At 49.4% G+C, this 27,994-nt stretch overlaps 1 protein-coding gene across 1 annotated transcript; it reads left to right on the top strand.

The window, feature by feature from the left end:
- Positions 1–23,998: 23,998 nt before the first annotated feature.
- On the top strand, positions 23,999–27,790 carry LOC123460951 (basic proline-rich protein-like). Its single transcript, XM_045151338.1, has one exon. It carries the CDS (start codon positions 23,999–24,001, stop codon positions 27,788–27,790), a length of 3,792 nt encoding a protein of 1,263 aa, XP_045007273.1.
- The last annotated feature ends 204 nt before the right edge of the window (positions 27,791–27,994 follow it).

Raw genomic sequence — 27,994 nt, 5'->3', positions numbered from 1 at the left:
CAGATACACACACACACACACACACACACACACATGCTTTCTGGGTGGGGAGCTGGGGATGCAGCTCAGTTAGTCATGTGCTTATTTACCAAGGAAGCCTAGATTCAATCCTCCCCACCACACACAATGGCGTGATGGTGCACACCTAGAACCCTACCACTCAGGAGGCGCAGGCAGAAGGGTTAAAAACCCAAGGTCTTCCTCAGCTACATAGAAGGTTCGAAGCCAGCCTGGGATATATGAGATCCTGTCTTAAAAAAAAAAAAATAAGATTTTTTTTTTTAAAGCTGTCCATGCTTGCAAAGTCTGTTGGCCCAGGTTTGATTCTCTATATCCATGCATTATGTAGACAGCTTCACATTGCTGGGATGAACTTCCAAGCAAACACAGCTGAGGGGAGGAAGGGTCTATTTCAAGCTTACAGATCCAGGGGGAAACTTCCATCAGTGGCAGAAGACACGGCTTCCAGACATGCAAGTGGAGAGAAACAACCAAACAGCCAGCGAACACCAAAAGCAATGGCCTGAAAACCAGCAGCAAAGAGCAGACCCACCAGAGCTCAGACTGCTCTGCACACCTTTGGCCTGGAAATCAGACTCACCACCAAACATCCCTCAGGCCTGGACCAGGATCCACTCCCAGTGACACCTCCTCCAGCCAGGCAGCTGGAGGTCCAAGTTACAAGCTTTATTAAAACATCTGAGTCTAGGGCTGGAGAGATGGCTTAGTGGTTAAGCGCTTGCCTGTGAAGCGTAAGGACCCCGGTTCGAGGCTCAGTTCCCCAGGTCCCACGTTAGCCAGATGCACAAGGGGGCGCACGCGTCTGGAGTTCGTTTGCAGAGGCTGGAAGCCCTGGCGCGCCCATCCTCTCTCTCCCTCTATCTGTCTTTCTCTCTGTGTCTGTCACTCTCAAATAAATAAATAAATAAAAATTTAAAAAAAAAAAAAGTTAAAGAAAACATCTGAGTCTATGGGGAACATACATTTAAACTGCCACAGCATGTAAAGCCAGATGCACAAAGTGGCACATGCATCTGGAATTCTGCAGTGGCAAGGGGCCCTGGCATACCCACTCTTTCTCTCTCTCTTTCTGTCCTTGCAAATCAACAAAAAAGTATAATTTTTAAAAAAATAAAGAAAAAGAAAAAAAAGTATAATTTTTAGGACTGGGGAGATGGCTTAGTGGTTAAGGTGCTTGCCTGCGAAGCCTAAGGACCCAGGTTTGACTCCCTAGACCCCACGTAAGCCAGATGCACAAGGTGATGCATGTGCACAAGGTGGCGCATGTGTCTGGAGTTTGATTGTTGTGGATAAGGCCCTGGCTAATTCTCTTTCTCTTTTAGACTTTCTCTCATTAAAAAATATGTAATTTTTAAGCCGGGCATGGTGGCACACACCTTTAATCACAGCACTTGAGAGGCAGAGGTAGGAGGATCACCATGAGTTGGATGCCACCCTGAGACTCCATAGTGAATTCCAGGTCAGTCTGGGCTGGAGCAAGACCCTACTTTGAAAAACAAACAAACAAAAAAAAAAGCAAAACAACAAAAAAATATAATTTTTAAAAAACTATCCAAGGCCAGGCATGGTGGTTCATGCCTTTAATCCCAGTACTTTGCAGGCCAAGGTAAGAGGATCACTCTTTGTTCCAGATCAGTGTGGGCTAGAGTAAGAAACTGCTTAAAAACAAACAAGCAAACAAAAATAAAACAAAACAAAAAGCTCTCCAAATTATCCCTAAGCACCCTGAATTTTGGAAACCACTTGTCTATGGACAGACCCTGGAGATTCTTGAGAAGAGAAGCACATAGTAACTGAGACATGGGATCACTGCAGGTGCCAGTTTTGGTACCTGAGCCCTGGGTAGTTCTGCACCAGCGGCCTCCACCACAAGCAGCAAGCATGTGCAATGGCCAGCTGCACTCTGGGTCATCAAGGCTGGTGCAGGCTCTCCTGAGCTGTCACCATCCACTTCCTAGATGTCCCCTCCAGCTGAAAGACTAACTGGCAGGGTGGACCGAGGAGTCCTGTGATGCCTGTAAGGATGCTAACACATTGTTAACAGCCTGCTCTGGTTCCCATGACTTTTGCTTTTTTATCAGGGGCCTCGTTCTTTAAACCACAGAGCAGCTTTATGTTTGGTAAGTAACAAGAGGAAATAGGCGGTCCCTGAGGGAGGCAGTGTCAGCGGACGCAGCAGCTCCAGCTGTCCCCTGGCCGAGCTCACCCTGGAGCTTGCTGTGAGCTATTGGTCATGGCAGGAAAAGCAGAGGGAATTGGGCATGGTGACCTGCTGCCAAGGACATAGTGAATTCCAGGTCAGCCTGGCCTAGAGTGAAACCCTACTTCGAAAACCAAAAATTATTTAGTGAGCTGGAGAGATGGCTTAGCAGTTAAGGTGCTTGCCTGCAAAGCCTAAGGATGGGATTTTGATTCCCCAGTGCCCACAAAAAACCCAGGTTACAAAATGGCACATGTATCTGGAGTCATTTGCAGTGGCTGGCGGGCCCTGGCATGCCCATTCTCTCTGTCTCTCTTCTCTCAAACTCTCTCTGCTTGTGTCACAACATCAAAAGGGTGGACATATCTGATCGACGTTGTCTCCTCATGGAGGACAATGCCTAGAGTTCTTCATTTCTTGTCCAGATGTCAAAGCCAAGAAATGGTCCTAGAGTCAGACTCTGCAGGTGCTGTGGGAAGTGAATATTCTAGAAGGGATGTTTTAGGTCTCTCCGAAGATTTCTTTCTGTGTTGACTCATATTTTTAGACTTTTAGGGTATTTGTGTGAAGGCACTGAGCATTCTATCTCATGCTCCTATCTCTTACTGCTCTACCTTAACGCTGTCTGCTCAAGATGAAAGTGAGTCCTCCCTGCTGCAATTAGTCCATATTTTATCAGAGCCTTCACACTACCAAGTCTAGTGGTTTAGCACAAAACAAGACGTGTTGGGAACCTTTGTCCAATCCTAGATCAGACCATGTCCCAGGGTCATCTGATTTAGACCAGTGAGGAGAACAGGACACTCACATATCTCTGTGCAGATGTTCACACCCAGTGGGTGTGAGCGTAGAGACCAGAGGAAAGTGTCGGGGACCCTCCTCTGTCACTCATTTGCATGATTCCATGGATGGAGCCTCTCACCAATTTATTTCTGATTTCTGGAGCTTGCTGTTTTCCATTCTCCCTGGTGATGCTCCATTCTCTGCTCCCATAAGATAGGCATTGCAGACGTGTATGGCCACACCCAGATGTTTATGTAGGTGCTGGAGAATGGGACTCAGGCCCTCTCAGATCCCCCCAGGCCCTCATGCTTACATGGGAATCGCTCCACCTGCTGAGTATCTCTCCAGCCCCAACATTCAAATGTCTTAAACAATATATAAGATATGTATAAAACAATACCATGGGTGGGAAAACGTGATACTGAGATTGAGAAAAGGCCGTGTGATGTGATGACCTGCCATGGAACCAGCACAGCCGTCTGCAGTGAGATTTCAGGTGGGCAGAAGGCTGCATGAAGCCCAGAGAGTGAAGGAAGCTGAGGAGGGAACCGCCAGACACCGAGAGGCCTGTGAGTGGCCTTGGCCGTCATGGTGCGACCTTCTTCAGAGGCCCCGGCCACGTGGCTGCAGGTGCTGGTAACTTTGCTGAACTGTAGGAAAATACTGGTGGTTCACAGTTTCTAGTAAGTTCAATCATTCCCCAAGACCAACAACAAGTACAAGAGTGGGGAGTGCCTGTTTCCCAGGAAATAGTTCAACTCCCTAGACTTGTTAAGACCTTCGAGCAGAAGCCAACAGACTTGTTTGCAAAAATCAGAACTAAGCAGGTCAGACTTTGTGGACCACCTGCTCAGCTCAGTCTCATTAGCTAAAAAAATAGAGAAAAAGAAAGAAAGAAAGAAAGAAAGAAAGAAAGAAAGAAAGAAAGAAAGAAAGAAAGAAAAGAAAAGAAAAGAAAAGAAAAGAGAAGAGTTAAGTTGTCATGATGACTGATTGTTAACTTGGCAAATCTAAAATCACCTAGAAGATAAACTTCTGGGCATGTTTACAAAGGAGTTTCTAGATTAGGTTAATTGAGGAGGAAAGACCCACCTTAGATATGGGTGGCACCATTGCATGGGCTGGCATCCTGGATTCAATAGAAAGGAGAAAAAGTGCTGGAGAGTTGGCTTAGCGGTTAAGGCGCTTGCCTGTGAAGCCTAAGGTCCCAGGTTTGACTCCTCAGAACCCACGTAAACCATATGCATGAGGCGGCACACGTGTCTGGAGTTCATTTGCAATGGCCAAGGCCCTGACATACCAATTCTCTCTCTCTTTCTTGTTCTCTCTCTCATAAGAAAAAGAAAAAGAAAAGAAAAGAAACACGAAGAAAGGAGAAAACAGCAAGCCCCAGCATGCATCTCCCTGCTTCCCCTGCGGACACGATGCGAGCAGCTGCCCCGCGCTCCTGCCGCCACGCCCTCCTCGGTGACACACTGTCCTCTCAGACTGCTCGCCCACAGAGACCTTCCCTTCCTCCAGGTGCTCAGCCAGGTATTTTGTCACAGCAAACACAACACAGTGAGTGATGTGCTACCTTCCAACAGAACCTTATAAAGGAGACTGAAATTTGACTTGTACAAAGTTCTTACATAGAAAGAAGTATTTTTTCATTTCTGCATTTTTTTTTTTTGCCATTTAAAAATTAAGGATTGTAAAAAAATTAAGAGTTGTACTTTATTTTAACAATTTTATTGAGAATTTTAATACATGATTTGGTCACATTCCCTTCCTATTACCCTCTTTTGTTGTCCTCTCCTAACCCCTCCCCTGAGCACCCTTCTCTTGCCAAGGAGTCTTCCTTCTGTTGTGCTGTCTCGTTCTTCTTGTCTTCCTTTGTCCTCCGTGTTAAAATGTTGATGGGCTCAGAACTGTGTCTGTCTTGAGTAATACTAACCACTGTGAGGTCAGTTTGTGCCTGGAGAACAGTATTAATGGACTTTAAAATGGCTAATGCTGGGAGCTGGAGAGATGGCCTAGTGGGTGAAGCACGAGTCACTTGTAGCAGCTGCCTTCTCGCTGCTGGGACAAAGCTCTTGACCCAAAGCTGTTGACGGGGAGGAAAGGGTTTATTTCAGCCTTCAGCTTCTAGGGGAAGTTTCCTCATGGAGGGGAAGCATGGCATGCACAGGAAGAGGACTCATGTCATGTCAGCAGGAAGGAAGAAGTCCAAGAAAGCTACTATTCCCTGTGTGTATGGTTAATTTTATGTAATGCAAATTGCAACTCAATAAAAGTTTAAAAGTCATTTTAGCTCCTGTACTGTACAAAAACAGATGGTGGGCCAGATTTAGCTCCTGGGTTGCTGTCTGCTGGCCACAGACTTAAGGAAATAGCCTATCTTAGTTCACTTTCTGTTGTTATAGCTTAATATCATGGAATAGTTTATGAAGGACTCACCTCATGATTGAAGGATGGAAGTTCAAGTTTAAAATCCTGCAATTAGTGAGGGCTTTCTTGCTGGTGGGAACACTACAGAGTCCCATGACAGAACAAGGCACCAGATAGACAAAGCATCCTAACTCAGGTCTCTACCGTGTGTGTGTGTGTGTGTGTGTGTGTGTGTGTGTGTGTAGACAAGCTCTCATATACTCCAGGCTGGCCTTGAATGCATTGGGTAGCTGAGAATGACCTTGAATTTCTGATCTCCTGCCTTCTCCTCTCCAGCGCTGGGATTACAGGGGTATACCACCATGCTGGGTTTACGTAGTGCTGGAGATAAAACTCAAGAGCTATGGCTGGAGAGATGGCTTAGCAGTTAAGGCATTTGCCTGACAAGCTAAAGGACCCACACTCAACTCCCCAGGATCCATATAAGCCAGATGCACAAGGGGACACAAGCATCTGGAGTTCATTTGCAATGGCTGGAGCCCTGGTACACCCATCCTCTCCCTCTCTACCTGTCTATTTCTGTATCTCTGTCTCTCCCAAATAAATAAATATATTTTAAAAGTAACTCAGAGCTAAGTGCATGATGGGCAAGGACTCTACTAAACGAACTAGCCCCCACTCCCTTTTATAAAGACATAGTTCCACTGTATTAAGGTCCCTCCTTATGTCTTCATTCCATCTCAGTTGCTTCCTAAAGGCTCCATGTTCAAATGTCATAGATGCTGTTTCCACCCTTCTAGTAGTCTATAAGGACTAAATTTCAGCATGAGTTTGGGGATATTAATCACATTATGCTAGATATTCTTTTTTTTTTTTTGGTTTTTCAAGGTAGAGTCACACGCTAGCTGAGGCTGACTTGGAATTCACTGTGTAGTCTCAGGGTGGCCTTGAACTCATGGCCATCCTCCTACCTCTGCCTCCTGAGTGCTGTGATGAAAGGTGTGTGCCACCACGTCCAGCTAGATATTCTTTTTTTTTTCTTTTGGTTTTTCGAGGTAGGGTCTCACTCTAGCCCAGGCTGACCTGGAATTCACTATCGAGTCTTAGGGTGGCCTTGAACTCATGGCGATCCTCCTACCTCTGCCTCCCGAGTGCTGGGATTAAAGGTGTGCACCACCACGCCCAGCTTTTCCAGCTAGATATTCTTAAATGGAACTCAGTTAATGCTTAGTGTATTACTTTGCCTAGCATCCACTAGGTAAGGTGCATATGGTGACTAATATATCTTAGAGAAGAAGAAACCAAGATATACACAAACTTGTTAATCTTCCCAAGATTAGGTTGCAAAGTTAGTCAATCATAGCACAGCATTTTAATTCCTGTTTTTCTTTCCTTAATGAAAATTATAAAAGTTAACATAGAGTGAACATTAGGGCTGAGGATGTAGCTCAGTTGGCTGAGTGCTTGCCTAGCATACACAAAGCTCTGGGTTTGATTCTCAGCATTGCATAAATAGGGCATGAAGGTGCAAGCCTACAGTGCCAGCACTCAGGGAGTGGAGGCAAGAAGATCAGAAGCTCAAAGCCAGTCTTGGCTACATAGTGAGTTAGAGGCCAGCCTGCACTATATGACAACTTGTCTCAAAAAAATAGTATTATATTTAATATTCAACATATGTTAGACAGTACTCTAAATGCTACAGAACAGCGCTTCCCCACTGGGGCAAAGGAGATACGTGGGAGACATAGGTGGCTGTCACTGTGTAGGGCAAGGGTACTTCCTGGCATGTGCTGGGTAGAGGCCAGAGATGCCACTCAGGGTCTTGTAGTGAACAAGACAGCTTCCTACCACAAGGAAACTCCCAAGGGGTGGGGAGATTACTCATTCAATAGAGTGCTTGCCTTGCAAGCATAAGTTTGATGCCTAGTACCCATGTAAAAGAGGCTGTTATCATAGCATCTAACTGTGTTCCCAGCATTAGGGAGGTGGAGGATTACAGACTTGCTGGCTAGCTGGTGTAGCCTACTTGGCAAACTCCTGGCCAATAAGAGACCTTGTCTCAAAAAAGGAGGATAGGGGCTGGAGATATAGCTTAGCAGTTAAGGTGCTTGCCTGAGAAGCCTAAGGACCCAGGTTCAACTCTCCAGATCCCACTTTAGCCAGACACACAAAGGTGAAGCAAGCACAGGGTATAATATGCCCACTAGGTAGCACAAGTGTCTGGAGTTTGGTTTCAGTGGCTGAGGCCCTAGTGTGCCAATTCTCTCTCTCTCAAAATAATAATAATAATAATAAATAATAATTAAAAAGGTGGATGGAACCTGAGGAACAATGCCCAAGATTTTCCACTGGCCTCACATGCAAGTATATGCATACCAACACACATACACACAAATATGCACACACTTGTACATACACACATACCAAGAATGTTCTGGTCACAAATGTCTATCAGGCTGAAGCTAACAAATCCTACTCCAGATCTATTGGCCCATCTAATGCGTATAACATCCCTGAACAATTAGTATCATACTTTTCCATTTATCAGGTAAGGAAACTGAGGTTTAGAGGAATTAAGTATTTACCCAGTGTCATCCAGGCAGCAGCCAACTGACTCCTCCATGCCACACTTCAGAGTCACTGTTGTACTTTGGAACCTTGCCTTTGTTAGAGGGACTCATTTATTCACTTCACCACCAAAGTACCAGGGGTCATACTGGCTTCTTTTTTAAACTTTTTATTGACAACTTCCATAAATATAAACAATATACCATAATCATAATCCCCTCCTACCACCTCTTCCTTCTCCCTCCTGAATCTCCCCTCCACTGAATCCTTTCTTTTTCTAACTAGTCTCTCTTCTATTTTGATGTCATCACTTTTTCCTCCTATTATGCTGGTTTTGTGTAGGTAGCATTAGCCACTGTAAGGTCATTAATTTCAAGGCCACATTGTATCTGGAAGACAGTATTGTAAACACTCATTCTCTTTCATTGGCTCTTACCTTCTTTCCATCACCTCTTCCACAATGGTTCCTGAGCCTTCGGCAGTGTGATAGAGATGTCTCACTTTGTGGGGAACATACCACTGTCACTTCTTTGCAGCCCATTGGTGAGTTTTGAGTCACTCCAGTGGTCACACCACCTGAAGAGAAGCTTCTCTAATAAAAAGTAAGAGTAGCATTAACATATGGGCATAAATATTAAGAGGGCAGTTTCATGGGTGTAATATGTCCATTTAGCCAGACAATGTTAGTAGTTATCCACACCCATACACTTTTGATCAGGTTTGCAGTATCAGGAATGAATTCCCTCCTGTGGAGTGGGCCTCAAGTCCAATCAGAGAGCAGTTGGTTTCCCCCATAACAGACATGCCACCATTGCACAAGTGGGTTCATTTCCCCCAGCTGGCCAGCTGTAGAACTTACAAGGTTCTGGTGGGAAACCAAGAGCCTTGACAATGCCCTATAATATTTGGGGGTGGCATCAGGGGACCTTCCTGGCCAAAATTCACTGGAAAGTATCCCACCCCTGGCACTGAAATTTTTCTAATAACTATCTATGGCACAGCATTACCCACCTTCATGAGATACTTCTGCCCAAACCCTTTTTTTAAAACATATATTAGCTAGCAAAAACCCAGGGTTCCATATGGCTTATTTATAGCATTTTAAAGTTTGATTAGCCCTTCTCACCTTTGCTCCTCTCCCCTGACCCCACTTAGACCACCCCACCCTGTCATTCACCCCTCTGCTTACATATCTATAATACCCTCCCCTTAAGTCCTTTCCTCTTTCCCTCCGTCAGGGCCTGATCCATGGCAGATGCTGAATGACTGAGAGTGAATGCACACATATGTGTGTTCATGTGGTTCTAGAATCTCTTTAAAACTCACCCTTCTCTCTCTTTCAGTCTCTCTATCTCACATACATACACCATCTATGGTCATATCCATGTATCATCTCTATCTATCTAATTATATGTATATTATATATATATATTACATATATATTATATATATTATAGATAGATAGATATACATATATATATGGTTATGGTTTGAATGTAAAAATGTTCCCCATACGCTCAAGTGTTTGAACACTTCATTCTCAGCTTGGGAAGGTTATGGAAATTTTAGGAAGTAAGGCCTGCTGGAGGAAGTAGGTCTTCAGGCACAAGTCTTGAAATTTGATAGCCTGACCTCACTTCCAGTTCATCCTCTGGTTCCTGGCTATAGATGCAAGGTGACCAGCCAGCTTCCTTGTTTCGGACACCATGTCTTCCCTGCTTTGATAAAGTGAATCCCCTGGAAATGTAAGACAAAATCAACCCTTCCCTTCCCAAAGCTGTTTTTGTCAGGCATTTTCTCACAGCAATGAGAAAGTAGCAGAGTGTGTATAACAAAAGTTCATCTAAGTGGATTCTTCAACAAACTGAAAGTCATCCCTTTCCAGTCCAAGACTGCTTCCCTCCAACTTTGGAGAGAACTATTTTTAAATCTTACTGCACACATTCTTTTCCCCTCAAACATGGAGCAGAATAATTAAACTCAAATATTTACTTAGAGCTTTTAAGCACGCAAAGGACTTTCTGTCTGTATCAGCTTGTCTTTGCAAGGAGCCTGTGGCAGATGTTCTACAATCCTTACGTCTCTCCCCACCCCCACTTGGCAAATGTGAGACTGGGAGAGGGCAGTGACTTACCAGAGGTCACACACCTGGCTATTGCTGGAAGGGTTTTATGAAGGCCAACCTTGGTGTTCTGAGTCATCCTCTCCTTTTCTGTCCCATTAGGTGGAATGCTGCCTCATCCCACTGTTGACCTTGATCTTGACCTTGAGAACACAGGGCCTGCTTGCTCCATGGATTCCTGTGTACAAGCCCCAGGTGAGCTACAAGCCCATATGCAGATTTCACGTCTGCAAAAGTTTCCAGGCACGGTTTCCTCTGTGTGTGTGTGTGTGTAGTGTGTGTGACATGTGTGCATGCTGGTGTGTGCACCAATGCACTGAGGAGGACATCAGGTGTCCTCCCCTATTGCTCTTCTGCCTGGTTTCCTTGAGAGAGAGTCTCTCACTAAACTTGGAGTTGCCATGTTGGGGGGTTTTCTGGCTGATCAGCCATTCTCTTGTTTCTCCTTACCTCAATGCTGGGGTTAGAAGTGTGCGTGACTACATCTGATCTTTTACATTGGGGCTGGGGGTTGAACTCAGGTCCTTATGCTTATGCACAAGCGTTCTTACCCACTGAGCAATCTTCCAAACCTCTCCAAGTGTAGATGTTATATCTACAAAAGGCTCTAGGCATTGCATTTTCTTTTATTTTTTAAAAAGAAATTATTTGCAAGGAAAGAGTGGGGAATGAGAATGAATATGGGCATTCCAGGGCCTCTAGCCACTGTGAACAAACTCCCAATGAATATGCCATTTTGTGCATCTGGCTTTACGTGGGCATTGGGGAACCCAACCCACATTGTTAGGCTTTTCAGGCAAGCATGCTAATTGAACCACTGCTGTAGCCTAGCACTGTATTTTCTATACAGAGACACTTAGGTTAAACGTCTGGGACTGGAAGGAGCTGCAGTGGAAAAGCTGTAAAAGAAAGGTTGCTGGCTGTAAAACCGTGATGGCAGGAAGGGTTCAAGTATTTGTGCCTATTGCCCATGTGCCTAGGTCTGCAGGTAGCTGAGAGAAGATGAGCTGGAGATCAGATAAGAGAAGGGAAACACACAAGATCAGCTGCAGGGCTGAGGTACTGGTCCTTTCCTGAAACTGGGGTGTTTTGAAAGTCTCTCAAGGGCTGCTGCACTCCATGCCAGCAAGGTCACCATTCTCATGTGCCAAATAAATGGTGTTTTGGAGCAAGCAGAAATCCTACAGAAAGGAAGCAAATCTTTGCCAGCTATACCTCAAACAGGATTTGATATCCAGGATATGTAAAATAACTGCAAAAGTTAAACACCCTCCCCCAAATTACCCATCAATTAACACACTAATGAAATGAACAGACCTCAAAAGAAGAAATACAAATGGCCAAAACAAATATACTTAAAAGTGCTCAACATCCTTAGCCACCATAGAAATGCAAATTAAAATCATTTTGAGATTCCATCTCATCCAAGTCAGAACGGCTTTTACCAAGAAAACCAATGACAATGAATGCTGGTAGGCCTGGGAAAAGGGAACCTTATCCACTGTTGGTGGGAGTAGAGACTGGTGCAGCCACTATCAAATTCAATGTGGCTGCTTCTCAAAAAGCTAAAAATCAAACTACCATATGACCTGGCTATAATAGTACTGGGCATATATCCAAAGAACTCTACCCTTCAATAGCGGTACTTGCACATCTGTGTTCATTGTTGCTCTATTGAAAATGCCTAGGAAACAGCATCAACTGAGAAGTCCAACGGATGACTGGATGATGAAGATATGGTGCATACACACAATTCATTTAGCTGTAAAAAAAAAAAAGAAAGTTACAAAATTTGCAGAAATGGTTTGAACTGAAAAATATACTAAATGACGTTACCCAAGTGCAGAAAGACAAATTCCACACTCTTTTTCATATGTGGATCTTAGCTTTTAATATTTCTTTATGTGGCAAACAAGAGGATGCAAGAGTGGATTCAGGCTATAAAACTTGATAGAGCACACAAAGGGAGCGGGCGGTAGTCAGAAAGGCAGAAAGACCCTGGCATCATGGAAGCAGAAGTGAGGTTAGGTGGGGAGAAAGCAGGAGGAGGGGAAAAGATGGTGGAAGGGAAATAAAACATTGTTGGAAAAATTCCATAACGAACCCTGATTCTTTATATACTAGTAAAAATTTTAGTGGGAAAAAAAAAGTGCTGTTGGAGTTGGAGGATGATTCTCTTTCAGAAGAGGGCATGACAAGCCTGGCGTGGTGGCACATATCTTTAATGCCAGCTCTTAGGAGGCAGAGGCAGGAGGATCACTGTGAGTTCGAGACTACTCTGAGAGTACCTAGTGAGTTCCAGGTCAGCCTGAACTGGAATGACACTCTACCTTCAAAAAAAAAAAAAAAAAAAAATCAAAAGAAGGCATGGTTAAGGCGTTTGCCTACAAAGCCAAAGGATCTCAGTTTGATTCTCCAGGACCCGTGTAAGCTAGATGTACAAGCGGGTGCCTGCCTCTGGAGTTTGTTTGCAGTGGCTGGATGCCCTGGTGCACCCATTCACTCTTTCTACCCCTCCCTCTTTCTCTCTCGGCCTCTCTCTCTCTTTCAAATAAATAAATAACACACACACACACACACACACACACACACACATATGGAGAGAGAGAGAGAGGGCATGAGGTGGGGAGCAAGGCTAGGAATGAAGGAGTGGCACCCTCTGTGTAAAGCTAAGTTTGTCTCAGTGACCAAAGATACAGCATAGACCAGACACATGGCAGATGAGCACTCTTCTGAGTATTGCCCCCCACACACTTTATAATTCCCTCTTCTTTCCCTTGCCACCCTTAAAACTGGGTTTGATGACACACACCTATAATCCTAGCACTCAGGAGGTAGAGGCGAAAGGATCAGGAGTCCAAGGCCATACTTGGCTACAGAATGAGTTCAAGGCCAGCCTGGGCTACCTGAGGTCCTGTCTTAGAAAAACAAGAAGTAGGGCTGGAGAGATGGCTTAGCAGTTAAGGTACTTGTATACAAAGCCAAAGGACCCAGGTTCAATTCCCCAGGACCCACATAAGCCAGATGCTTGAAGTGTTGCATGTGTTTGAAGTTCATTTGCAGTGTCTGAAGGCCCTGGTGTGACCATTCTCTCTATTCCCCTCTTTCCCTTTCTCATAATAAATAAAATATTAAGAAAACAAGAAGTAGGCAAATCTCACAGAAAGAAGTTAAGGCAAAGGGCCAGACAATGTTTACAAAGGGATCCAGATTAGAGAATGTGAGATGCATTTAGGAAGTTTCTAGAGGTCAGATCAGAGGCTGTGCATGAAGAACACAAGTGGGAAGGTTAGGAAGGGAGGTTGAACAGGTAAGGATGGAATCAGTCGTCCCTTCTTCAGCTTTGAATACATTCCTATGGATTCGCAGGAAATTAATTTTCCTTGTTTGGATATTATTAAACATCCAGCTGTCAGAGATGGGGTGGGGAGAACCTTCAACAATGCTGAAAGAAACCCATTCCTTGACAATTCATTGTGCTATCTGATGAGCACAAAATTAATTTCCATATTAACGCATTATGTGGTGATAAGAGAGTGAAATATGAATGACAAAGGATATGTAGGTCTCATTAAGTTTCCATGGAACACGGAGTGTATTCGGCGATGCAGAAAGCCTCATGCCAGGGGGATTTGCAGGGAGCGGCAGAATAGAGATGGAGTACCCCAAGAAACAGGTTTGGGTCTGGTGAGGATGCTAGCCTTTCTTCTGTGAATGGAACACGATAAGACATTTCTTACAAAGTGTCACTGTTTCTGACACTTCCCTCTCCAACAAAGTACTGCTAGGCACCAAGTCCAGCTCTCAGAGGGACCAGAGACGTTCATTATCTAGCCATGTAAGGCTTTCCAACTCAGACTCCAGAGACCCTGGCGGATAAATTGTGCAAGTCCAAGGAGAAATGTCAGTCCTCAATCCTCTCTGGCATGGCTCTGGGCTGTCAATCCAGCTTAGAGGTGATGAATTGAATTTCCCGTGTGGCCGAGGGCACTAAGACATTATCACCACTGAGCTTCATCCCAAGGCATTTTAAACATTTTTTCTCCTTCAAACCAGATGCCAAAGAGAAAAGATTTCTTGGACATTTTTCCATGGACACACTCGCAGGCCATCAGAAAGACGAGTGTTACTTTATTTGAAAGGCTAATGGCCCGGCGGATAAACTTGTTAGAAGGAACCAGCGCTGGGCTGGGGCTGGTCTAGTGCATGAGAGTGCCTGCTGCACAAGCACAGGGACCTGCGGACGAGTCTCAGCATGATGCTGGGTGTGCCTGTGCACAGCTGTTGCCCCAGCACTGAAGGGGGGTGGGCAGAGACAGGAAGACCCTGGGGATAGCTGGTCAGCCAATCTAGCTGAAAAGTAGTGAGCTCCGGCCTCGACAGTTACCGTTTTGGTGCTGGAATGTTGCAGGGAGTACCTGCCACACAGTGGCCATGGAAGGAAAGGGTTCTTTCTGGCTTGCTGTTTGGAGGGACAGCTTCCTCACGGCAGAGTCTGGCAGAGCAGGCAGCTGGCTCACTTCTTCATACACCAGCAGCCAGTGAACTAGCTGCCTCCCATAGGGCTGGACCTCAAGCTGGAGTTAAGCACACCTGAGCTGCCACCGTCACCAGCCCCCATCTCAGTCTCATCCCACACGGCTGTCCCAGGCAGGGCAGTTTCTGCTCCCCGCCTCATCCTCCTGTAACCCTCAGCACTCTCTACCGGGCATTCCAAAGCTCTTGTCCTCAGTCTGACTTCCGCTCCCACCCCTCTCTTCCGGCATTAAAATAAAAGCTTGGCCTCATGAAACAGTTTACCCTGGTTCCTCTAAGTCGAACCCAGAACCTGACAGTGACCAGTCTTCTAGATAACCCTCACTTGAAGGCTTTATTGTTAGCAACCGAGAATGTCATTGGGGGAAAAGCTCCAGCTGTAGACAGGTGCCAGCCCAGTTTCTGGCCCATTCTGGAACAATTACACAGCCAGATGTGGAGTCCACAGGCTTGGCCCTTTTTCCCTTACTTGACATGATAGCAAAGTGTGCCCTAGCTCTAGAAATCTCCATCAGCTGGCCAAAGCTATACTTGGGCTTTGTATTAGTTACTTTTCTCATTGGTGTGACAAAATACCCTGACAAAAGTCAGTCAAGGGAGGAAGGGGTTATATCAGCCCGCAGTTTGAGGGTATGGTCCATCATGGTGGGGAAGACGTGGTGGCGGGGGCATGAGGTGGCTGGTCACATTCTATCACAGTCAGATGAATGCTGGTGCTCAACTCGATTTCTCCTTTTATTTAGTCATGGACCCTAGCCCATGGGATGGTGCTACCCACTGTGAGGGAGGGTTTTCCCCCCTCAATTAATGTAATCTAGAGACTACTTCACAGAGTTTACCACTTAGATGATTCTAGATTAAATCAAGAACCCATCACAGATCTCAACTGCTCCCTCAGCCCAATCCAGCTTCAACTCCTCCCTCCATGATGTTCCCAAGGGATCTCCTTCCCAAGCAACCAGCCTGCTCATCACTTCCCAGAGAGACCTGGACCATTCTCATGGACTCACACTATCGTGCTCCTTTAAGCCACCCCGCCAGGGTACTCATCACTCCTGTTTTACAAATAAGAAAACGCAGGCTTCCAGAGCCACTCACCAAGTTCAGGATTCTGAGCACATTGGGCAACAGCAAGGCTAAATATTCGGGTGCCTGGAGTTGGTCATGCCTCACAGGTTCCCCAACTGATCTCCTGTCCCTTGCTTGGCACAGAGGAGTGAAGGCAGAGAAACAAATCAACTCAGGCATCCATCTCCACTGCACAGAGGAGCAACAAGCAAGTGCCCGCATGGGTGAGTTACTCGCTGTCTACTTTAAACAGATAAGAGTGCTGGCTTTCACTGGAGGATTATTTTAATCACCCTGCCAGTCCACATCACATGGAGACACAAGGTCTGAATTAGGAGCTAGGAAACTGGAGTTTTCTGCTCAAGCTGCAAATATAGCTTCTCTGCTCACAAATGTTTTCAGATTTCAGGACTGATGGCTGGGGCTTCCCTGGGGGAAGGCAGGGAGTTAATCTGTTGTGAAATAATAGCCAGTGATGATGGGTCTGTAAGTTGTGATGGTTGGGGAAGTTGGGCAAAATGCTCACAAGAGTTCTGTATTTGTTTCTAATTCTAATTCTTTTCTAAAATCATTTCCAAGGGAAAAAGCTTAAAATAATAAGGAGCCAGTGATAGAACTGGGTAGATGAGTCAGTCTGTGAAGTACTTGCCTTGCAAGCATGACAATTTGAGTTTGATTGTCAGGAACCATGTTAAAAAAAAAAAAAAGCTGAGCATGGCGACAAGTGCTTTTAATTCAAGTGCTGGGGAGGCAGAGACATGCAGGTCCCTGGTCAGCTGGTCACGCTGGTCAGCCAGTCTGGCCTTATTGGAAAATCCCAGGCCAGTGAGAGATGGTGTCTTTAAAAGGTGGACAGTACCTGAGGACTGACACCTGAGGTATCCTCTGCCTCCACATGTGCATGTACGCACATGTGCGCACCAGAAATGGGCTTGTGTGTAATAAGGAAGGGGTGGCATAGACTGGGTAGATTACAGAACATACTCAGACAACCTGTGTGCAAGACAAGTATACTCTCAGTGTCATTCAGAGAACTGGGGGATGGAGAAGGACCAATATGCTGAAGTCGACATGCTGAAAGTTGTCCCGTGTAGTGCCCACATCTTAGATTACCTCTCCCCAGGTGAGTTTATTCAGCACCCACCCCACCCCCACTGCTGTCAAACTCCAAAGATCCGGATTGCCCACAGAGTGACTGATATAATAGAAATAAGATGTGCTGGACAGATGGCTCAGCAATTAAAAGTGCTTGCTACCCAAGCCTGCCGATCCTGGTTCAATTTCCCAGTGCCCACATAAAGCCAGATGCACAAAGTGGCACATGTATCTGGAGTTTGTTTGCAGTGGCAAGAGGCCGTGGCATGCCCATGATCTCTCAATCTCTCTCTACCTCTGCAAATAAATAAAGAAAACACTAGACATATTTTTTAAAATACAGTTTCAAGTTACACACATCTGGCCAGTGTTTTGGAGAATATCCTGTCCTGCTTCGACAACTCAGAAGGGGAACCCACTGGGAATCATTGCCCCAGTGGAATGGCACATGGATGTTCCTTCCAGCCACAGAGTCCAGCCGGGAACCCAAGGGTGGTACAGTCTTGCTGGCTGACCTGGCACCTCCTGGGAACTCATGCTGTGGGAAAGAGAGCCAAAGTGAGAGCTGCTGACCTAACATTCAAAAACTGAGCATGTTCTGTTTGGAAATGAAACTACCTTCTAGGGTAAGGATAGCTAATAAATCAGGTGTCACTTTACAACCAGAAGAAAAAAAAAACTATATTAACTAAAAGAAGATTTCTGCCAGCTATAACAATGTCTTATAATAAAAAGTCCATCTCTCCTCTAAGTTCTACTTTCCTCCTAAGAGAACTGTATGTTCCTGCTATTATGAGATGAGAGTGAGAGCCAAAATTGCTGTTGATTCAAAATGTATGCTACCTTACTGGTGTTTCATGTCCAATAAAGAAACAATAACTTCTGGTTCACATTCCAAAGTCCAAAGTTGTAAGGAGGATGCTTAGAGATGTTGTCTACATCAATCACTTCTTTTGGATCTAGGGTCTTACATATCTTAGGCTGGCCTCAGACTGGCTATATAGCCAAGGATGACCTTGAATTTCTGATCCTCCTGCCTATAAGTCCTGAGTGCTGGTACTACAGGCATGCACCACCGCAATTGCTGGTGCTACAGGCATGCACCACTGCGCCCGGCTTATACAGTGCTGAGAACTGAACTCAGGTCCTCATGCATGTAAGGTAGGCATTCTACCAACTGAACTATGTCCTCAGCACACAATTGCTTTTTTAAAAAACTATTTTATCAGCCAGGTGTGTTAGCACACACCTTTAATCCCAGCACTCAGGAGGCAGAGGTAGGAGGATCACTGTGAGTTCAAGGCCACCCTGAGACTACAGAGTGAATTCCAGGTCAGCCTGGATTAGGGTGAGACCCTACCTCGAAAAACCAATTTATATATCTATATCTATCTATCTATCTATCTATCTATCTATCTATCTCTATATCTATATCTATATATCTATATATATATATAATTTATTTATTTGAGAGAGAGAAAGAAACAGGGAGAAAGAGAGATTTGAATGGGTGTGCCAGGGCCTTCAGGCACTGCAAATGAACTCTAGATGCATGTGCTACCTTGTACATCTGGCTTATGTGAGTTCTGAAGAATTGAACTGAGGTCCTTTGGCTTTGCAGGCAAACGCCTTAACCACTAAGCCATCTCTACAGCCCTACTCAATCACTTTTTTAAAATGAGATAAAGAGAAGACAGACAGGATGGACGTGCCAAGGCCTTCAGCCACTATAAGTGAACTCCAGATACATGCACTACTTTGTAAAGCATCTGGCTTTACGTGGGTACTGAGAAATCAAACTCTGGTAGTTAGGCTTTGCAGGCAAGTGCTAACTGCTAAGCCATCTCTCCAGCCCCCTCAATTATTTTTTTGTTGAAGATTGCTTTATATGCGATTAACCCTGTAACAATAATGAAATCCGTGGGTGTTATACACCTTGTAACCAACATTGTCAGCACCCAAGAAGGAGGGAGAAGAAGCAGTGAAACCTGCGAGGTCTGACTTGTAATTACAGTTCTGAAGAGAGAACCATGTTTACAAGCATGCTTAAGGCTGGAATGTAGCTCAGCTGGTAGAGGGTTTGCCTAGCAAGCACAAAGCCCTGGGTTCAATCCCCAACAATACATAAACCTGGAAGGTGGTGCGCACCCATAATCCCAGCACTGAGGAGGTGGAGGCAGGAAAATCAGAAGTTCAAGTTCATCCTCAGCTACATAGTGAGTTGAGGGCAGCCTGGGTTCCATGAGACCCTGTCTCTAAACAAATAAACAACTTCTATGTTCAATATACCCTGTTTGTTATCAACTCTGATCTTAAGGCTAAAAATGACTCTCTGTGGCTTTATATATATATATATATATATATATATATATATATATATATATATATATATATGGGGCTGGAGAGATTGCTTAGTGGTTAAGGTGCTTGCCAGCAGAGCCAAAGGACCCAGGTTTGATTCTCCAGTACCCACGTGAAGCCAGATGTATAAGGTGGTGCAAGGATCTTCATTTGAAGTGGCTTAGAGGCCCTGTTGTGCCCATTCTCTCTATCTCTATCTGCCTCTGCCCGTCTCTCTCTCCTTCTCTCAAGTAAATAAATAAAGAAATCACACACACACACACATATATATACATACTCATACTCCAAGGTAGGGTCTCACTCTAGTCCAGGCTGACCTGGAATTCACTATGTAGTTTCAGGGTGGCCTTGAACTCACAGTGATCCTCATACCTCTGCCTCCTGAGTGCTGGGATTAAAGGTGTATGCCACCATGCCAGGCTCTAAACAAAATATTTTTAAAAATTTATTTGCAAGGAGAGAGAACAAGCAAGCAAGTATGGGCACACTTGGGCCTCTTGCCACTGCAAGTGAACTCCAGGTGCATGTGCCACTTTGTCCATCTGGCATTATGTGGGTCCCATGGGAATTGAACCCAGGCCATCAGGCTCAACAAGTAACACCTTTAACCACTGAACCACCTCTCCAGCCCCCTTCTCTGTGGCTGATACCTTTTAAACATCCTGAATTGCATTTTTCAGCCTTTTCCTCATGTTTATAAAATTTTCCTAAGACTAAACAATTCCTTACATGTACACATATCCAAAATAAATGGGATTACATTCTGCAAAATGAAACCAAATTAGATCAACATGTCTATGTCTTTACTTTGCACCCCCAGTAAGTTATCTGAGAGAAGTCTAATTCATTCCTTCTAATATCTACACTCTATTCCTTTAACCACAGAGCCTTCTCTCCAGTCCAAATCTATAGCTATATCACAGTTTATGCATCTATAATTCCTGGTGAGAAGTCAATTTTTTCCAAGCCTTAAACACTAACATATGCTTGTAACACAAATCCTTGTGCATATTTCTGACCATCTAGCACTGAGCTCTTTGGAAAAGGGAAATGAGGCTTAAAGTCACGAGGGTTTTGCAAATCCAAAATCAAGTAGTCATGTTTGGGGCTTGGTGATAATGTTGTAGGGAGGCAGGCAACAGCAGGCTTGGAGGTCATCAGCAGACAGATCCCACCCCTGATTCTCTCGTGATAGTACAAAGAGAAACTTCGTAACATTCCATATAATGTAAAAGATCATGCGTAAGGAAAAGGGGTGCAGCTTTGGTTTAGGTCCATTAAGAGAAAGGTTACTTCCTCTTGGTCAGAGGAGCAAAGTCCTTTGGCCTTAGTAGGAGACTAATCTACCCCCCTTAAGAGTTAATCCAAGGTTGGAGAGATGGCTTAGCTGTTAAGGCACTTGTCTGCGAAACCTAAGGACCCAGGTTTGGTTTTCCAGGTCCCACGTAAGCCAGCTGCACAGGGTGGTGCATGCATTTGAAGTTCATTTACGGTGGCTAGAGGCCCTGGTGCACCCATTCTCTCTCTCCTTCCCTCTCTATCTCTAATAACCAAATAAAAATAAAAACTTTTTAAAAAGAGTTAATCGATTTGAGCCTGTCAAGAGAGGACCCCTCCCCCCTCCCTTAAAGACATGCTGAGGAAGTGAGAGGAATAGTTATCTCTTTAATGAGATGATGTATGTATACCCTCCAAAGGTCCTCCCTCAGTGCAGCTGCTTGTACATTTCACTGCTAAATCTGCAGGCTTTTCTGAGTTCTAACTCAAAAAGAGTCATTTTTTTCTTTCTTTTCTCTTTGGATGCCGGCCAAAATCCAAGGCATGTTTTCCCTGCTGTTCTTGGGCTTTCCCACCTTTCCCTCAACCAATCTCCTTGGCTCTAATCACTCCTCATTGTCTGTGTGCCTAATCTTTTGTGATCATGAGACAAAAGACTTGAGGACAGATAGAATCCTTGTCACCATAAGGTCGCCAAGAACCACCCTGAAGACGCAAGTGGTCCAGGAGAGGAGGGATGCTGGGCCAGGCAGTGGGCATTCTCTCCGAGGGCACTGGCAAAAGTGGTACACCATTAATAACCAAGTCGTGCTGAGCATGAGTGGGGCTCCCTGAGATCACTGGGGCCACGGGACCTCTCTGTACTCTGGCCACACTTGATGCGTCCAGTCACCTGTGATTTGTATCTGCAGCTGTCACAGGCTGGGAGCATCCAGGCTGGATGGCGAAGGCTCCTGGTTTTCTTTTCAAGGAAATGTGCACACCTGCTCTGAGGAATTCAAGAGGTTTGACACTGTGGAAATGATCACAGGGGCTCTACATTTTGCAGAACAAGCCAGAGAATTATATAAGCAGCTTTATTCCTCCTCAACAGTAAAATAAATCTGGCAGGAGAGGACACTGGGGATAGAAGTGGCAAGTGTCAGAGAGATAAAAGACTCCATAAAGCATGTAGTATGAGTCAGAGAGAAAAAGATTTGGAGACTTTACCCACTTTTCCTCCCTCTCGTTGAATCTTAATTCTCCCCTCTATTATCATTCACTTAGAATGAAATTCCCCAGGAGGGACTTGCAATGGAGGAACTGTGTCCAGAAGACCCATCCCGGGACCCACTCTACCAAGTACATCAATCTCCTGGATTGCTCCTTAAATTCACAACCCGCTGAAACAGCCAGGAGAAGGATGGTTAACTGGTCTCTGTGGGAACCCGTCTACACTGCTGCTGAGTCATTTACATAATAATTCCACGGATTCTCCTCTTCTTATACATCTAAGACATGATTATAACGTTTCAGATATCTTTAAAACTCGGGGGGGGGGGGAAGGTAGGGCAGAGGGAAAGAAATCATTAATTTCTGAAGAAGCCACAGGTTTTCTGCTCTGTTGCCTTGACCATCTCCTCCGCATGTGTGTGTCCATGTGAGTGTGCATATATGGGGGCCAGAAGACAACCTTGGGTGACATTCTTCAGGTGCCATCTACTATTTTTGGAACAGGGCCTTTCTCTGTCCTGCAACTTCCTGGCCAATGAGTTCCAGGGATCGTCCTGGGTCCTCCTCTCCGGTTTCAGGATTGTAAGCACTACTGAGGCACTTTAGGGGTAACAACCCCCCCCCCCAAGGTACAAGTGAGGAATGTACTTGAGTCTGCCCTTGAAGTCTCCACTTTGCTGGAGGTCAGAGAAGGATCTACATTTTTCTTAAAGGAGGTTCCTAGATCTGTTTTTCCTTAAACTTAATCTGAACCCTCCCTAGACAGGAGTCTCCATTCCTGCAAGATTAGGGGTCCTGGAAGGACTAAACCCGATTCCCTGCTTAGAAATTTGGCCCCGGGCTGGTTAGATCAGCCCCTAGTCAGAATCTAGAAGACTCCTCTCTGTCTCTCTAGATGGACTTTACCCACTTCTGACTTTCTCATAGGCAGGAGCCCTCTGGATGCTCTCCTCTTAAATTCTGGGCTTCCCCATTTCTGGTAACCCCACTCAGGCCTCCTTTTGGGCATGAGCTCTTCTTTTTTCCTTCTCTCAAATTCTACCTATAATAAAACTGCTAACTTCACCCACTGGTCTGTGGACTTCAATACTTTGAATTCATATGACAAGAATCTGGAACCAGTCATGGTGGTGCACACCTTTAATCCCAGCACTTGGGAGGCAGAGGTAGGAGGATCACATGAGTTTGAGGCTAGCCTGGGGCTACAGAGTGAGTTCAAGGTCAGTCTGAGCTAGAGTGAGACTATACCTTGGGGAAAAGAAAAACAAAAAGAATCTGAAGGGTACAGCAGTGTAAGTTTTGCGTGACCATGACAGTCCAACATCCTAGCCCATGGGGTACAGCCCACCCAAAAGCTGAGAAAGGCTGTCACTCTCCATGACACCCCAAATTCCTGTATCATATTGGTGTATTAGCAGAGAACACCAAATCCTGTATCACTGCCACCATATCTGACTTTTTTTCTAACCTGGGTACTGGGGATTGAACTCAGGTCCTTATGTTTGCAAGGTGAGCACTTTACTGGCTAAGTCATCTCCTCAACTTCTTTACCACCTCACTGGACTGGAAAAATGCTGTACATTTAGTCCATTTGGTCTCTAGTAGCCTGTGGGCCCCTCCTCTGAGCTGTCACTCACCTTACCTTGCTCAACTATGCTGTGGGCTGCATAATTTATTTTTCAATATTTCAGCATAGATATGGTGATCATGCCATGCATTAAGTTACATCCCCTAACACCGCCAGGTAGAGGAGTTACTTCATTTGAAATCTCTAATAAATCCACATATCATGTGGATCCTAGCTACAGATGATTGGGCTTCTGCGTGAGAATGAAAAATACTTAGTAGCAGAGGCCAGTAAGGTAAAAAGGAGACATAAAGGGTAGAGAAAGGAAGGGAGGAGGATACTTAATAGGTTGATATTGTATATATGTAATTACAATGATTGTAATGGGGAGGTAATATGATGGAGAATGGAATTTCAAATGGGAAAGTGTGGGGGTGGGGAGGGAGGGAATTACCATGGGATATATTTTATAATCATGGAAAATGTTAATAAAAATTAAAAATAAATAAAAAATAAAAATAAATAAAAAAAAGAAAAAAAAAGAAATCCACATATCATAAGCTTTCAACCAATCAACACTGGAGGGCTTTTTGAGGGCTTACAAGATGCTGGTAGTTCTTTTTCATAACTCGAACTATATATTCAAGGCATATGGGTTGCCTATAAATATTGATCAAGCGCTCTGGCTTGAACAGGTCACCAGTATGTTTTGCTTGGAAAAACTACAGCTTCCTAACTCAACACCTTGACCCCACATTCCAGTGTCATCCTGTTCGATGCTAAATGCAACCCAACCTTTCTTATAAACGTGACGCTTATGAAACCCAAAGGTAATTTCCTGCTCTATGCTCAGCTCTTCAGTGGCCTGTGTGGAAAGACTGAAGAGTGTCCCCACCACCAAGCAAAGACGCCCGCTCGCTCCTCAGCGCGCGTCCTCCCGCGGTCACCCCACCCGGCACCCACGCCCCGCTCGTTCCTCAGCGCGCGTCCTCCCGCGGTCACCCCACCCGGCACCCACGCCCCGCTCGCTCCTCAGCGCGCGTCCTCCCGCGGTCACCCCACCCGGCACCCACGCCCCGCTCGCTCCTCAGCGCGCGTCCTCCCACGGTCACCCCACCCGGCACCCACGCCCCGCTCGCTCCTCAGCGCGCGTCCTCCCGCGGTCACCCCACCCGGCACCCACGCCCGCTCGTTCCTCAGCGCGCGTCCTCCCGCGGTCACCCCACCCGGCACCCACGCCCCGCTCGCTCCTCAGCGCGCGTCCTCCCGCGGTCACCCCACCCGGCACCCACGCCCCGCTCGCTCCTCAGCGCGCGTCCTCCCACGGTCACCCCACCCGGCACCCACGCCCCGCTCGCTCCTCAGCGCGCGTCCTCCCGCGGTCACCCCACCCGGCACCCACGCCCCGCTCGCTCCTCAGCGCGCGTCCTCCCACGGTCACCCCACCCGGCACCCACGCCCCGCTCGCTCCTCAGCGCGCGTCCTCCCGCGGTCACCCCACCCGGCACCCACGCCCGCTCGTTCCTCAGCGCGCGTCCTCCCGCGGTCACCCCACCCGGCACCCACGCCCCGCTCGCTGCTCAGCGCGCGTCCTCCCGCAGTCACCCCACCCGGCACCCACGCCCCGCTCGCTCCTCAGGGCGCGTCCCCCCGCGGTCACCCCACCCGGCACCCACGCCCCGCTCGCTCCTCAGCGCGTGTCCTCCCGCGGTCACCCCACCCGGCACCCACGCCCCGCTCGCTCCTCAGCGCGCGTCCTCCCGCGGTCACCCCACCCGGCACCCACGCCCCGCTCGCTCCTCAGCGCGCGTCCTCCCGCGGTCACCCCACGGGCACCCACGCCCCGCTCGCTCCTCAGCGCGCGTCCTCCCGCGGTCACCCCATCCGGCACCCACGCCCCGCTCGCTCCTCAGCGCGCGTCCTCCCGCGGTCACCCCACCCGGCATCCACGCCCCGCTCGCTGCTCAGCGCGCGTCCTCCCGCAGTCACCCCACCCGGCATCCACGCCCCGCTCGCTGCTCAGAGCGTGTCCTCCCGCGGTCACCCCATCCGGCACCACGCCCCGCTCGCTCCTCAGCGCGCGTCCTCCCGCGGTCACCCCACCCGGCACCCACGCCCCGCTCGCTCCTCAGCGCGCGTCCTCCCGCGGTCACCCCACCAGGCACCCACGCCCCGCTCGTTCCTCAGCGCGCGTCCTCCCACGGTCACCCCACCCGGCACCCACGCCCCGCTCGCTCCTCAGCGCGCGTCCTCCCGCGGTCACCCCACCCGGCACCCACGCCCCGCTCGTTCCTCAGCGCGCGTCCTCCCGCGGTCACCCCACCCGGCACCCACGCCCCGCTCGCTCCTCAGCGCGCGTCCTCCCGCGGTCACCCCACCCGGCACCCACGCCCCGCTCGCTCCTCAGAGAGCGTCCTCCCGTGGTCACCACACCAGGCACCCACGCCCCGCTCGCTCCTCAGAGCGCGTCCTCCCGCGGTCACCCCACCCGGCACCCACGCCCCGCTCGCTCCTCAGAGAGCGTCCTCCCGCGGTCACCCCACCCGGCACCCACGCCCCGCTCGCTCCTCAGAGAGCGTCCTCCCGCGGTCACCCCACCCGGCACCCACGCCCCGCTCGCTCCTCAGCGCGCGTCCTCCCGCGGTCACCCCACCCGGCACCCACGCCCCGCTCGCTCCTCAGCGCGCGTCCTCCCGCGGTCACCCCACCCGGCACCCACGCCCCGCTCGCACCTCAGCGCGCGTCCTCCCGCGGTCACCCCACCCGGCACCCACGCCCCGCTCGCTCCTCAGAGCGCGTCCTCCCGCGGTCACACCACCCGGCACCCACGCCCCGCTCGCTCCTCAGCGCGCGTCCTCCCGCGGTCACCCAACCCGGCACCCACGCCCCGCTCGCTCCTCAGGGCGCGTCCCCCCGCGGTCACCCCACCCGGCACCCACGCCCCGCTCGCTCCTCAGCGCGCGTCCTCCCGCGGTCACCCCACCCGGCATCCACGCCCCGCTCGCTGCTCAGCGCGCGTCCTCCCGCAGTCACCCCACCCGGCATCCACGCCCCGCTCGCTCCTCAGGGCGCGTCCCCCCGCGGTCACCCCACCCGGCACCCACGCCCCGCTCGCTCCTCAGCGCGCGTCCTCCCGCGGTCACCCCACCCGGCACCCACGCCCCGCTCGCTCCTCAGCGCGCGTCCTCCCGCGGTCTCCCCACGGGCACCCACGCCCCGCTCGCTCCTCAGCGCGCGTCCTCCCGCGGTCACCCCACCCGGCACCCACGCCCCGCTCGCTCCTCAGCGCGCGTCCTCCCGCGGTCACCCCACCCGGCACCCACGCCCCGCTCGTTCCTCAGAGCGCGTCCTCCCGCGGTCACCCCACCCGGCACCCACGCCCCGCTCGCTCCTCAGAGCGCGTCCTCCCGCGGTCACCCCACCCGGCACCCACGCCCCGCTCGCTCCTCAGAGAGCGTCCTCCCGCGGTCACCCCACCCGGCACCCACGCCCCGCTCGCTCCTCAGAGAGCGTCCTCCCGCGGTCACCCCACCCGGCACCCACGCCCCGCTCGCTCCTCAGCGCGCGTCCTCCCGCGGTCACCCCACCCGGCACCCACGCCCCGCTCGCTCCTCAGCGCGCGTCCTCCCGCGGTCACCCCACCCGGCACCCACGCCCCGCTCGCACCTCAGCGCGCGTCCTCCCGCGGTCACCCCACCCGGCACCCACGCCCCGCTCGCTCCTCAGAGCGCGTCCTCCCGCGGTCACCCCACCCGGCACCCACGCCCCGCTCGCTCCTCAGCGCGCGTCCTCCCGCGGTCACCCCACCCGGCACCCACGCCCCGCTCGTTCCTCAGCGCGCGTCCTCCCGCGGTCACCCCACCCGGCACCCACGCCCCGCTCGCTCCTCAGGGCGCGTCCCCCCGCGGTCACCCCACCCGGCACCCACGCCCCGCTCGTTCCTCAGCGCGCGTCCTCCCGCGGTCACCCCACCCGGCACCCACGCCCCGCTCGCTGCTCAGCGCGCGTCCTCCCGCGGTCACCCCACCCGGCACCCACGCCCGCTCGCTCGCTCCTCAGCGCGCGTCCTCCCGCGGTCACCCCACCCGGCACCCACGCCCCGCTCGCTCCTCAGAGAGCGTCCTCCCGCGGTCACCCCACCCGGCACCCACGCCCCGCTCGCTCCTCAGAGCGCGTCCTCCCGCGGTCACCCCACCCGGCACCCACGCCCCGCTCGCTCCTCAGCGCGCGTCCTCCCGCGGTCACCCCACCCGGCACCCACGCCCCGCTCGCACCTCAGCGCGCGTCCTCCCGCGGTCACCCCACCCGGCACCCACGCCCCGCTCGCTCCTCAGAGCGCGTCCTCCCGCGGTCACCCCACCCGGCACCCACGCCCCGCTCGCTCCTCAGCGCGCGTCCTCCCGCAGTCACCCCACCCGGCACCCACGCCCCGCTCGCTCCTCAGGGCGCGTCCCCCCGCGGTCACCCCACCCGGCACCCACGCCCCGCTCGTTCCTCAGCGCGCGTCCTCCCGCGGTCACCCCACGGGCACCCACGCCCCGCTCGCTCCTCAGAGCGTGTCCTCCCGCGGTCACCCCACCCAGCACCCACGCCCCGTCCGCTCTTCTGAGCACGTCCTCCCTCTGTCACCCCACGGGCACCCATGCCCTGCTTGCACTTCAGACGGAATTCTCCGGAGCTCACCGTCCTGCCTCCAACCCCAGGCACACAGGCACCCACATTCCATCATTTCCCCTATCACCCTTCCTTCACCACCATGCACACGCACACACACTCTATTATTTCCCCACCTGCACTTAGCTCACACTGTGCT

This window comes from Jaculus jaculus, chromosome 5, assembly GCF_020740685.1.
Source record: "Jaculus jaculus isolate mJacJac1 chromosome 5, mJacJac1.mat.Y.cur, whole genome shotgun sequence".
Taxonomy (NCBI): Eukaryota; Metazoa; Chordata; class Mammalia; order Rodentia; family Dipodidae; genus Jaculus; species Jaculus jaculus.
This window is presented reverse-complemented; position numbering and strand designations above follow the sequence as displayed.